We start from the raw sequence: 14,774 nt of genomic DNA, 5'->3' as shown, positions 1-14,774 counted from the left end.
ATATATATATATATATATATATATATATATATATATATATATACACACACACACACACATATATGTTCCATATCATATTATATTATATATATAGGTGTGTGTGTGTGTGTGTGTGTGTGTGTTGTACTGTAATATTCACAGTCCTTAGCAATGTGTACTTCAGTAAATATTGTAAATATTCTAAATAGCAAATAAATATGTATAAATATTATTTTTGCTATTTTTTTAATTGTTTCCTACTGTGTATGTCATCATAGCAGCTTTGCTCTATTGTGTAATAGTCAGATGTGTGTTTGCACTCAGCTTGCTGTATCTGTGACATCCTGCTGATGGGTTCCTGTGTGTGTCTGTGCTCTGAAGGTGGACCTGGGCCGCAGGCAGGAGGTGGTGGTGTACGATCAGAGCACGAAAGACGCCGGGCAGCTTCTCAAAGACAGCTTCGTCCACATCCTCCTGAGCAAGCTGGACGGCAGCTTCCACCGGGTGTCTCTGCTGACAGGTACAGACAGACTCGCGCTAGAAACTCCGCAGACTTGAGCTCTGAGCTGCTGGAGAGAGACGGGAACATGTTGATTCTGGTTTACACCAGCAGAGGGCGATTCTTACACCACCGTCTCCCAAACACACTCCTGCTTTCTGCTGTCATTCCCTCACATTTACTTTACACATTTCTGTCTCTCTCTCTTTAATTTCCCTCATGGCTCTGTCTTGTCTGACTGTTTTCTTCTCTGTGTAAATGAATCAGAGGCCTTGATGATTTGTGTTGTTTGCTGACACATTTTTGTTATGTCATCATTGGAGGAATGCACACACTCGGCTGCTTCACTACTTGTTTTGCAGCATGTAGTTGTCTAGTTAAAACGCTCCTCAAGGTTTGCAAATCGATTTTCCTTTGTGTCGCTCTTTCCTGTAGACACCAACAGAATACACTGAAACTCACCTAAATCTCTGTTACCAAAGTTGTTAAAGGCTATATCTTTTTAAATGTGACTTTTTGTGTGTGTGTGTGTGTGTCCGTGTGTGTGTGCGTGTGCGTGCGTTTTATTAATTTTATTAATTTTTATTGCTTTTTTATACATATTGGCCATTAAATTATTAGTAGTAGTGATTATTAATAATATTAATAAAAATACGTTTTTTTTTAATAGGTGGTTAAAGTTAGCTTTTTTTAAACCATTATTTGTGATGTAACATTAAAAAAATAATAATAATAATAAAAGAAAGAAGAAGAGTTTCATGTATGTCTTAATTATTTTTATAGTCAATTTTTTTATTTAACTCTATAAATGTGACTTTTTTCTTTTTCTTAATTTTACACTTTTATTAATGCATATTGGTCATTACATTAGTAGAAATTATTATTAATAATATTAATACAAATAAGTGTTGTTATAGTTTTTTAAAACAATTTTTATGCGACTTTAATCAAAATATAAGAAAAATAAAACAAAATTGCATATACATGTCTTAATTGTTATTGTTAATATATTGTACATTATGTTTGAGTATGGACAAAATTATATAACTAAAATATGTAATATAATATTTAGACAAAACACTTAGTAAGGGATACTGCAGTAAATATTGTAAACATTTTAAATGGTAAATATTGTCTAATAAACAATTTTTTTAAACATTTTATTGTGTATATATTGTAACCAACATTAATATTCACATATATTCTCTCTCACTCTGTTTGTAAATAAAATGTTAAACTATAACAATGTAGCATTATCATGTAATATGTTTTTTCATAATTAAAAACAATATATTGTAGTAACATATTATTAAATTATACATTGTTTCTAGATAATATAACAAACATATTAACTTTACATGTATTTAATATATTATACTCAAAATTATAATAATCAAAATCCATCAGCCTTAGCAATTGATACTGTAAATATTATAAATAGTAAAAATAAATATAAAAATTACTTGAAATGCCCAGCCTTCCTACACAACTTCTGAGGAAAAGCATTAAAGATGTAATGTTAACCGTTTGTGCAGCTGCTATGCACTGGTCCAACAGGAATCCCCTGCTGTCAATCAAATAATGCCATGTTACACAAAAGAGCTGCTGGTTGCCAAAGGCATGTTTTTTAACCGGTATATAGAGATCAAACCCTATGAAAACATCCCAAAAATACCAACTTTTTGTCACTCCCTATAATAATTACTCTCTGTGAATAGCGGTCGTCACAGCAAAGTTCAGCTCTCAAAGTGATGAGTCTGTAGAAATCCTCACAGTAGGCAGTTTTCAGTGTGAAGCTTGCGTTTTTTTGCCTCTCACTTCTTACTAAGCTGCTTGATCCAAATATGTCAGCAGTGAAAAGAAGCTCAAATTTATTTCAGTGAGGATTTGGGGAAATTTCAGCACTTCTGCAAATCTTTGATTATGTGGCTGCTTGCGCTGAAGCGGCTGTCACCTTTAAAGCTTAAGACCTCCTTGAGTCTCATTTAGTGTTTTTCAGTAAGCTTGAATTAGAAATGTGTCACACGTGACATGGAAAGTTAACACGGCGATCACTGAAGCTGAGACAGCACCTTTGATATAAAAAACATCTGTCATCTAAAAATAGACTACTGAATATTAATATAAGACACATTAACGAATGGAATGTAATTATCAGTGGTGTTTGCTAAGATTTCACTGTTGCTCGACTGCTGCATGGATGCTGCTGTTGGGTCCATGAAATATGAACTATTTTCAATATTCATGTTTGTATTATCATTCTCAGACTCTGAAAATAGTTCTTTGTGTAAATGAGGCCAGGAAAGAAGACGTCATGACTTTATCAAGACCATATTAAGACAATATGGATGACAAATGGCTCCAGAGGAGATGATGTAATGTTTCTGAATGTATTCAGTCCAGTACTTGCAGGGATAAAAGCTTTTGCGTGCTGTTGCACTCAAATATAACTATAGTAATTTCACTACAAATGATCTCTTCTAGTTATTTGAGTTGAGTATTTTCATTACATGAACTTCAGATGTGTGTATTTCATGTGAGCAAATTAGGGATGTTCATTTTAACCGTTTACCCGTTTAACCGACCGTAAGAATTTTGACCGGTTAATACAATCAGTTAAACGGTTTAAAAAGTCATTTAATTATTTATTTTTTCAGTAATTTATCAAATATTTAAAAAGGTTTGCTGCATGGTTAAAATACGCTACGCGTATAAAAAATGTGTTTTTTAGGGGGAAAAAACATAAGTTGCGTATGTCGCATTTTATTTCATTCAGAAATAGCTAGGCCTAATGCCGACGCGAAATGTTTACAAACATTATAATAAACACTGTAAACAAATCCTTTCAATTAACAGTATTTAGAAAAGAACAAGAATTAAAAATATAAGAAGCTAGCAATATAAACGACAAGCCAATGTTTACAAGCATTATAATAAACACTGTAAACAAATCCTTTCAATTAACAGTATTTAGAAAAGAACAAGAATTAAAAATATAAGAAGCTAGCAATATAAACGACAAGCCAATGTTTACAAGCATTATAATAAACACTGTAAACAAATCCTTTCAATTAACAGTATTTAGAAAAGAACAAGAATTCAAAATACAAGAAGCTAGCAATATAAACGACAAGCCAATGTTTACAAACATTATAATAAACACTGTAAACAAATCCTTTCAATTAACAGTATTTAGAAAAGAACAAGAATTCAAAATACAAGAAGCTAGCAATATAAACGACAAGCCAATGTTTACAAACATTATAATAAACACTGTAAACAAATCCTTTCAATTAACAGTATTTAGAAAAGAACAAGAATTAAAAATATAAGAAGCTAGCAATATAAACGACAAGCCAAAACAAATTCATTTAGGCTAAAACGAAACTGAAACCAATGTTGGGTCTCTCATTCCACACAAAATCAAATGTTCGCGATGTATTTGAATGCCAAATTATTATTTATTATGTACTTCACTCGCGTTCCAATATCCACGTAAAACTAAATGTTTTGCATAACATCACGGCGGTACGTTGATAACGCTTAACGGCACAGATTTTTTTTTCCATATGTTTGACTTGACTGTATTTTATTATTATAATGAACAGGCTGCATTGTCAAGGTAGCAATACTTAACTGTGTGTGCGCATGCGGCGCCGGCGCAATCACTTGAATTTTTCCTTCTAACAGTGGAAGCAACTACTACTTTTAGTCCTAAAGATAATCAGAATTGTAAAAGGTTTGCCTTTATTTGTGTACAAATGAACCGAAACTCTGCATAATAGGCTACTTGTTGCACAGTTTTTCTTTCATTTTCTTAATTTATATTTTAAGGAAAAATATGGATCCAGACATAGACGTTGACAAAAATTTGATTTTCTCAACTTTTTGTTCAATGTTGCTTTTTTATGAAATGTACCCACTTGCATGAAGCATGAAGCTAGAATAAAATTTATTATATATTCACATATATTCTATTATATTATATATATATATATAATTATTTTTTTTTTAAGCAGAGGCTCTGTTCTTTCTTTTGACATATTACATGTTCAGATATTCATACAATATAATATTCTGGGGGCAATGAAAATTTCGTGGCTGGCAACTTAAAAAAAAAAAGCTGGCAGAAGAAGGGTTAATTTAAAATGCATTTTCACCATATTTGTGTGGCATTTTTCTGGCATTCCTTACGAAAATTAACCATGGATTTATTGTAGTGTAGTAACCATGTAGTAGTAACCATGTTTTTGGCGTATTGATTACCATTTAACTGCAGTTTTACTACAAATACCATGGTTAAACTATGGTTAGTGTAGCAAAACCATGGGTACGTTGTGGTTACCTTGATGTAACTATAGTAACCGTGGTTTTTTGGTTTTATTTGTTGTAAAACCATGGTTAATTTTCTTAGGGTTTTCATAACTTTTTTTGTGCTGTTAGCTTAGCAACATGCTAATGTCAAATTCTACTGGAATCAACTGTGAACATTAGTCACGTTTCTTGTGAACTTTAAAAATCTTTGAAGTGAATCCCATCAGTGGAGAATTATGATGAATGTCGAACTAGGGTGACCTGACCTGACCTGACCTGACCTGACCTGACCTGAATCCGATTTAGGACCACATGTAGAAGTGGCCCAAGTCAGAATTGAAAAGTTCAGATTCCATGTAGTTTGTGCTGTTCACATTTTCATGAACAAAAACATCAACAACAACAAAAAAGTCACATATGGGCAAAAAAATAAAAAAAGGATTTGGGCAACATTTTTTCTGCAGTCTGACTGTAACCTTAGTGTATGTGTTCAGCCAAATGCACAGTTTTTCAAAGTATACTCCATTTGATAGCGTGCATGAACACAGGCCCTCGACACATGCACAATAGAACGTTTCATCCTTGTCCAGTGTTTGTGCTATTTCTCTCCATAAGTTATTTTTTGATAAAAAGGTCTTTCCTTTAAACTAAAGTTGCAAACATCTCTCAACTCTGAAGTGCTCAACTCAGGCATCTATTGTTGTTGAGTCTGTAGTAGTTGTTGTTTTGTAGCTCTTATGTTTCTTTTTTGACTGCAAAACAACGGCGGAGCAAGTAGTGCCACCTTGTGGACAAAATAAGTTGAGCAAAATAATTCACATAGAGTATATGCGCACTATGCTGTTCACACACACTGTACACATACATTACAGTGACCAGTAATAAAGAGAGCTGAAGCAGTACACGAGGGTCTGTATCAGAGCTACTGAGTTGTGTAACAGTGTTTTTGGTTTAGCATAAGATAAGATATGGTGTTATGATCAGAATAGTGATGATTGTTAGTGATAGACTCTAAATGAACAGGACGTTTAAGACCACTTCCTGTCTTAAACAGTCACTGTTTCCTTAGTATAAATGCTATCTGGATAAAAGAGTGGCGTTTATGCACAAACCAACTTTGAAAGTCCCTCAAAGCGATGCAGACTGATGTAACAGAGAGCAAGTGATGGTTTCATTGTTTGATAACATTATTTAAGAAGGATTTCATGAAATTTCAACACTTTATGTAAAAATAGTTTTTTTATGCGTGGTTCTCAAAGAAGTTTGTCTACACTCTTAAAAACAAATGTTCCAAAAGGTTTGTTTCGCAATGATGCCATAGAAGCATTTTTGAGCTATTTAAGAAACCTCCAGTGATCAGTTCTTAAAATAACCAGTTTTTTGAGTGTAAAGAACATTTTAAAAATCTAAAGAGCCTTTTTCCACTATAAAGAACCTTTTGCGCATTTGAAAGGTTCCATGGAAGTTAAAGGGGTCATGAAATGCAAATGCTGCTGTGAGCATGTAGGAAATACTGCTGCTGCATATATAAAATATGCAATAGACCCCATATATAGCATACATGAAATCACCCCATAGTAGATCTATACAGGTGGAGCTGGGGAAGGTGGAGAGTTTCTGAAGCGTGCTGCAACTGCTACAGCAAGCACTAGCCAAGTATTTGAATGTTGAGCAGCAAGCTCATTGGCTGCTGATGCGAAAAGAAACCAATTAAGAAACAGATTATGTAATTATTTTAGATCGAGTTAGAACCTATCGGCCTGTGCGCCATCTAGAGTTTCATGAGAGAACTTTGTATTTACCTGCGTTTCCTCTGAGGATAAAATGCTTGGCACTGCATTTCTAATGTTTGGATCTTTAATAAGGCTATGCAAATTTTTTGGAGGTGCAGGGATATTGTGATGTCACCGGTTTTCTCCCAAATTCAGATCCGGGAGAATCTAATCAGTTAAACACCTTCTACATTTTAGCAACTGTTGTGAAATCTTGGTCAGTAGATGGTAAAAAATATCTAAAATCTTAAATCTAAAATGGTACGATACCGTAATTTCACCAATTTTTCAGTACAATTTAGTAGTTCAGGCTGAGTGATGTGAAGCATTAAAGCAAAGAAATGGTTAATATGTTTAGTGTGCAAATTTGTCAGTTAGCCAGCATACTTGGCCATGTTTATGTAGTGATGTAAATGGATGATAACGTGAAAGACGTTGTTTGCTTTCAGCTCGTTGAAAAGTATGAGGTGGCACAAATCACAAGTGTATTTATATTTTGTCCATGAACTTTACACCAAACTTCTTCATCTGCTTCATTTCCTGCTGGGTTTAGCTGAAACTACTACACCTGAACCAACTCTTTGGGTTCACCCCGTTGACTGTCAGAAAGTTCGTCTTTGTTGCCTGTTGAGCTGGCACGCTGTTTCCTGTTAATGTAGGGCGATCACAGGATCTGAAATGTTATGCGAGCTGTTGTTGAATTTGATCGTCCATCTTGCTCCACAGGCATCTCGTTCATGCCGTTCTTCTTATTGGAATGGCACACACACATTTACACACACCGCTTGAAGCTTTCACACCTCACCCACAGGGACAAGCTTCAGAACGAATGTGCGTGTCCTGCAGATGTGCAATCACTCTTAATCTCGCTAGCCTGTCGCCTATCTGCCTTTGTTTTTCTATGCATGTAGGACATCAAGTCCACTAGGTCACCTATATGCGTTCATGTATGTCACTTTCTCCAGGTATTATGTGGGTCAATGATATCATTCTCATTTTTGTCCTATATATTAATTTATTCAAAAATACAGGAATCAGTTTTGATTTTAAAATATTATTTGAGGAGATTTCAGGGTGATACACTGTCCGGATATCATAATGAAGAAAAAAATCCAAATTGAATAAATAAACTTCTTGAAAGAAAACCTTAGTTTTGTATTTTATTAAAACCTTCCACAAAATGTACACAAAATCAAAAATATATGGTACCGTACAACCAACATGCAAACCCCCTTGACTGTGTGTCAAGGTCAATAAGTCAAATAAATCAAATAAATATTCGATAATTTAATCTTTTTATGTCAAGTCAAGGTTAGCTCAGATTGTAAAATATGATGCAGTGTGACTCCCCAAAACTGTAATGATATTTATGAATTAACAATGAATGATATTCATATTAAATACTTTTTACCGTGACAAATATATTTAAAAACTTTTTCTTTGATGCAGTGTGACTCCCCAAAACTGTAATGATATTTATGAATTAACAATGAATGATATTCATATTAAATACTTTTTACCTTGACAAATATATTTAAAAACTTTTTCTTTCTTTTTTTAAATAATGATTAAGATGTGTACACTCACGTTTTCAAGGTGTAAAGAAAATGTTTTTACTTTTTACTTGATGGTTACACCACATGACTTTATATTTCTTTTTTTTTTTTATTTCATTAAATATATTGATCAATTAATTTCATTATTTATTTAAACTTTTTAAAACCATATGAAACCAACACAAATGCAAAGAGTCAATTTCTAACTCATATTTTAAACTTGCAGATGCTTTAAAATTTGTGATATTCCATTCAAAAAGGATGAATAAAATGTCCTCTGTACCACCAACAGTAAATGCAGCACAAATGGGAGGAATTTGGCAGAAAGTAGCGAATTATGTTCAATTAGAAGAAGTTTTAGCTTGGCAGGGTCCAGAGCGCGGCTGTTCCTTTCCCCTTTGTATTTAGCAGCTTTTGGAGCTGAATTCAGCTTTGTCTCGCTCCCGGCTTCTATTATGCAACTGGGCGTTTCTTGCTGAAGTGTTTGTGTGTGTTCGCCAAAATGAGGTAATGAACAGGTGGTGACACATTCGCTCTAAAACAATATCAATATATCCTTTCACTGTAAGCATGCCCTCAACATTACGTTCTCTCTCAGACTCCAGACTCGCCACGGTCAGCCAAAGCTCCAATTTTACCGCCGTTTCTACGCCCAGTTGAGGTAAAGGACAGGAGGGCATTCATGATTTAAACCAGCACAGGAAAAAGTCTGACAGGCTTCTCTGGAAAAAAATGTTTCCTATTATATTTGCTTGACTTTAACTGTTGTAAGCCCTGATTATAACATAAAACTCAATCATATTTTTAGACTAAACGTTCAGAAACATTCCAAGATGCATTTTTAAACATAAATGTACAATGTTCCAACTATGAAGTTAATTGTGTCAGTGAAATTCACTAACAAAAATGGCATCAAATGAGATGAGAAGTGTTGAAACTTAGGCTAATTGTTGCAGCCCTCAGACCATACAAGATGTAAATGAGTTAGTTTCTTCATGGGAACAGATTTGGAGAAATTTAGCACTATATCACTTGTTCACCAATGGATCCTCTGCAGTGAATGGGTGCCGTCAGAATGAGAGTCCAAACAGCTGATAAAAACATCACAATAATCCACAAGTAATCCACACCACTCTAGTACATCAGTTAACATCTTGTGACGTGACGAGCACTGTGCAGGCCAGATTCAAACCTATGTTTCCATATAGGCACCAAAACACAACATTTGTACTTTCAGACATTGTTATATACAAGAAATCTGAATGATGCCTGAAATTGTGTGGCCTGTCAAAGAAAGTGCTATTTTTGAAGCGATCCAACTCATTATTTGCTTTGAACTTCTGTCTTAAAGTTCTGTCTAAGAAAAATCTTTAAAAAGATAAGAACATTTCTTTTTCTTTTTTTTGAGAATAAAATTATTCTTAACTTAAAATAAGACCGTTAAGATGAGTTTTCTTCTTAAAAATGTTTCATGAATCCAGCCCCAGAACACTATACACTTGGGGGTGGCCTGTTTTTGATTTGGGCCCATAGAAAAACACCTAGCAACCATCGAGAACACCCTAGCAACCACATAGCATTTCCCTTGATACGACCCAAAAAACCCTTGCATTGTGGTGGTGAGTTTTGCATGGACAAGCACCACATTTTCCTTAGATTCGTAGTTTATTTAGGAGACAATTTTATCCAAAGTGTCTTACAAGTGAGGAATAGTACAACAAACTGACCAAATCAACATAATGTGAACAATAAAATCACTCTTAAACCTGTATGAAACTTTTGTTGAACACGAAAGAAGATATTATGACGAATTTTGATAACCAAACAGTTTCTGGTTTCCTCTGACTTTTTTTTCTTACTGTGGAAGTCATTGGCTACCGTCAACTGTTTGGTTACCAACATTCTTCAAAATACGTATGAGTCACTTTAGATGGTTAACATCTAAAACTTCATCATGCAGCAGTTTGACTTCCTGTGTCTATGTGACCCGTTTCCATTATCGTCTCAATGCAGCACCGGGATCAATGCTTCTATTGAAAAAGAGCCACTGTTGCCATTAGGATGAGGTAAGCTCTCGAGGGACGTTATTGGTGCTCTGTTATTTTCTACAAACACACACACTCAACTCTTTCTCTGGCCGTATGTCTTTCTGATTAGAGCATGGCTCTATTTTTAGTTCAGGCTCCTGTGGTCATCACATCTGGCGCCAGTCGCCTACTTGAACAGCACACATATACACACCACAGATTCACAAAGGTCGAAAAGATGACCTTTCAGACTCCACCCTGTACCCTCGACATACATACACCACTTTGCGGTATGAAGAAATGAGTAGCATTTGTCCTACATATGGCCCGCTGTAAACTTGGCTATAGTTTCTCTGTGCTCTCAGAGACCTCAAATTATATGTCTTATGTCAATTCTGAGAAACAAGCTGAAGAAATTAAGAAATGTCAGCAGACCGAACAGTGCCAAATACTTTCAGCATGACATGAACTACTTCTCCTCTCCTCTCTGCTACTGTCTCCCTCTTTTTTCACCCTTTCCTTTCCTTGAATCTACCTACCATCCAAATTCCCGTTAAAAAAGAAAAGCATTCAGTGCACTTAATTAAATTGAGGAATACTTTTCCACTCTACTGTACATTATATATACTGTATATATATATATATATCCACTCATATTCAGCACTTTCAGTGCATTTTATTTTAACCTCTTTTATACCGTTAACGATGGTTTCTTGCACCAAAAATAGTCGTAATTAAATTTTTCCACCCACAAAGGGCTGGTTTTCCTTCTGTACCTTGAAGACTTCTATGTAAATAGTGTGTTATGATTGGCTAACCTCTATTCTAACCTCTAACTGGAATTCTTGTAGCTCAAACAGTAGAGCACAGCGCTAGCAACGCCAGGTTATGGGTTCGATTCCCAGGGAATACGTGAACTGATAAATATATATGAATGAAATGTAGGCTGCTTTGGAAAAAAGCCAAATATGTTTGTCACAACAATTTGTGAGGATTTACAGCTTAGTTTCAGTAGATGTTCTAGCAACTGACTCTAGAGGCTGTGGTCTTTAGTGTCCTTGTTAGCTCGCCTGCCTCCAATGCTGGAAACATTGGTTCGAATCCTGCTCAGAGTGGGCCAAGTAGAACCGGAGGGATTATATTGGTGCCGTGACCCGGATGGTAGTGAGGTTTAGGGGGGTGAGTGTAATGGAAGCCAGCTAGTAAGAGCAGTGCAAGTAAACCTCACTCCTCTGATCTCAAGAGGCACACTAGCGACTGACACTAGAGGCTGTGGTCTTTATCGTCCTTGTTAGCACGACCACCTCTTATGGCGAAAACACCAGTTCAAATTCTCCCGGAGTGGGTCGAGTAGAACTGCAGGGGAAAATATAGATCACTTTGTTGCTGTTAAATTGAAAGTGTTAGAACTAGATTTTTCTAATTTCAGAAAGAAATGTGTTTTTTGTTGTGAAAAACTCTCTAACACAATGTTAAAGTTTTATGGATGTTACCAGAATATTGCTAAGGTATTCTGGTATAAGGTTTTCGGAGTCATTTTAGACCATTATTATGTGGTTTCTAGTACGCTCTAAAAAAAAATTCAGGGGACCTAAAGTAAGTTAATTAAATTATTTTGATAACTTTTGAAAATGGGGTAGTGGACTTCTAATTCCCAGCATGCTTTGCCTAGGACTGGATAAGGATAACAAATGTTGGAATATTTTGTGTTTTTTAGTAAAGAGAAAGACCTGTTAGTGTTTAACGTGGTTATTTTTGACATTTACAGTAAAAGAGTTTCTGTTATGTTGAAGTTTTTGTGGTTGCCATTGATCTGAAGAGTAGATGTCTTGGTTAGGTTGTGGGCAGCTATGTGAATGTATACACTACATAGACCATATGAGCAATGACAAGTACTTTTGAACCAATTCACTAAATGTACATGCTAAATAAGTTACATCTAACATGTGCTATGCTAGCTGTTTATTTTTTTTAAACTGAAAGATATTACATTAATTGGTTCCAGGGTCACAACTCAATTAGTTGGAATGATTTGAGTAATCAACTTGTTGTGTTTATGCTACAAATTATTAAATTCCTTTTAACTCAGTGTAGTTTGTTGGTTAAAAGTAATTTCTTTAGAAGTTGCCGTAACTCAGAAAGATTGATTCAAACTGTTCCATTTATGCAAATTTGCTGGGTGTTGAATTGCTCCGATGGTAGGGAAATTCCTTATTATAGAATTCAGATACGAGTCAGGGAGCATGATTACATGTGGTGATTTCTTTCAGGTAATGTTCCAGTTCTAAATTAACATGTTAAATTGACAGCCTTAGTTCTATTCTCTTCCAAAAGTTACAAAGGTTTTGGTGGCTCTTCAAGAATGCAATGAATTCCAGGAAAAGTTTGCAGAACACAGGACATACACATACACAAACAAGTGAGGCAACCCGGCGCTCATTTCCTGATAGAGGCTCACAATCCTTCCATTCCATCCTCGGCTAAATTTGGATTTCCAGCGGAGCTTGAAGCCCCTGTGTAAAGAATGTGGGCTTTGTCATAATTCTGCTGTCTTATTGTAAGCATTAATACTCCCTCTCATTTCTCTCTCTCTCTCTCTCAGGCTCTCTCCATTTCTCTTTCCATCTCCCCCTTTCCTTCCCACATGAAGCACATCCTCCCAGTTGTGTAAGCCTCTCTGGAGACCTCTATCCTGGTTTACATGTGGCCCAATGACATCATAGTTCTCCATAGGGGGTTTAGATTGCTTTCTTTCGCTGTCTTTTAGGGGGGAAGGGTTGGGGAACAGAGACCTTCGTCCATATTAATAGATCAACTCTAGTTTCTCAATCACCCCTACTTCTTGAGGAAGGAAAGAATGGACAACATGGGAATAGATGATGCATGAAATGTGGTAAAATATAAATATAATACAGAGGTGTGGTTTAATGCATGTTTGCCCATATATCAGGACCATTGGTGCAAATTAAAAATTTAAAGCAAATAGTTTTTGCAGGTCTCGGTTCAAATTCACCTAATCCATTTTATTCACAAACAAAACATATGTTCAAATCATCAACAGCACAATGTGATTAAAGAAAAAAAAACTACATGGCTGCTCTAAATGAAATTTGCAGCTATAGTAGTAATATTTATTTAATATTGACTGCAACTGCAGTTTTATTACAGGGTTCTCCATTGAATTCTCTTTTTTCCCCTACATTTGAACTTCTGCCATTGCAGCATTAATGTTAAGCTTAGAAAAAAGGAAGGAGTGCAACAGTTGGTCAGTAATCTTCTCAGGACGCCTTGTCTTTTTCACAACTCGCAGTGACAAGTGAACAAGTTTCTTGCTTAATCCCACAAATGTCATCATCCACTTGTATGAATCGCATAAGATTGTTTTAAGCTTTTGGCTATAAACACGTCCTTGCAAAACATCTGAAAATTCAAATCTGATGTAACTGGCCTCCAGAAGTGTTAAAACCGGTTAAAACTGGGTCCTTCTTCAGCTGTCGGTAACATAGCTGAAACATGGCAGACCTTGATTAATGAACTTGACCTTTGACCTGTTCACTTGGTTTCAGCCCAGTACTGAGTGACGGCATCCTGTTGAGCCATTACACTTAGAGTCGGTAACATAGCTGAAACATGGCAGACCTTGATTAATGAACTTCACCTTTGACCTGTTCACTGGGTTTCAGCCCAGTACTGAGTGACGGCATCCTGTTGAGCCATTACACTTAGAAGCCTTGAGTCTTTTCTGAACTATGCGAGATCTTTAGCATTAATAGTGTTTAACAGGATTGGCAGTGTTAAATGAAAACTAATATAAGAGTCAAGCAATGCTGTTTTATCACCTCATAGCTCAACATGTTTTACAAGATTGATAGAAACATTGAGTCACAGCAATATCACCGACCAAAAGCCATATCCTCTTGTAAGAAGATATGTAACTTTACAGTAAAACTAGTGGTGTGAAGAAGTTGGAAGAGGAAAAAGTGATTTACAGTACACTTAATACAGGAACAAGCAATCTGGGAACTGTCTTTCTCAAGAACAAGGTTCATGGAGCACCCTTTGTTGGGTTGCGATACCGAACAGGACCACATGGAGATGCCAAAAAAAACTAAACCAACCGCCTGCTGACTGCATATATCTACTACAGTACACGGATCCATTCAGTATAACTAAACACAGCAACATAAACATAACAAATCAAAACATTATCGTGAATGTGTGTGGAAACAACGTGAATGTACGGAAATGTCTGTGCCTGTGCATAAATACAATGTGCGATCAGTGCGTCAAGAGCACTCATACACGTATTATTATAACGGACTCACGCGTGCTTACTGTACGACTCCTGTACGCCACCGCAGTCATCTTTACCTTGATTGCAGTCTTCATCCATCAAAACTTTACTAGCGAGACTGGTTATCCAGTCGAGAAACCATAGTTTGCGTCTCATCTACAGCGGTGGGATGTGTTGACAATTCATTCAGTCTGTACTTCACACACAGCGAGTGTGACGTGTGAGGGCTCGTGTTCTTCAGAGACAATCACAGAATATGACAGAGCTCGTGTTTTAAAGAGAAACATACTGGAATGAATAATTCACTTAAAACGCAACGCGAGTCTCTGTTCT

General features: G+C 35.8%; 1 protein-coding gene across 7 annotated transcripts in view; it reads left to right on the top strand.

Annotated features, from left to right (window-relative positions):
* Nucleotides 1–14,774, top strand: part of LOC107675267 (dual specificity protein phosphatase 8-like) — a 49,811-nt gene that overhangs the window by 22,661 nt on the left and 12,376 nt on the right. For all 7 annotated transcript variants that reach the window (XM_016469555.1, XM_016469552.1, XM_016469554.1 and 4 more), the window contains one exon: nt 361–499. In XM_016469555.1, coding sequence (XP_016325041.1) covers nt 361–499 — 139 coding nt within the window. The remainder of the gene's footprint in view (nt 1–360; nt 500–14,774) is intronic.

This window comes from Sinocyclocheilus anshuiensis, unplaced genomic scaffold (assembly GCF_001515605.1).
Source record: "Sinocyclocheilus anshuiensis isolate Anshui unplaced genomic scaffold, SAMN03320099.WGS_v1.1 scaffold532, whole genome shotgun sequence".
NCBI classification, from domain to species: Eukaryota; Metazoa; Chordata; class Actinopteri; order Cypriniformes; family Cyprinidae; genus Sinocyclocheilus; species Sinocyclocheilus anshuiensis.
Note: the sequence above shows the minus strand (reverse complement) of the source record. Positions and strands in the feature narration are given on the sequence as shown.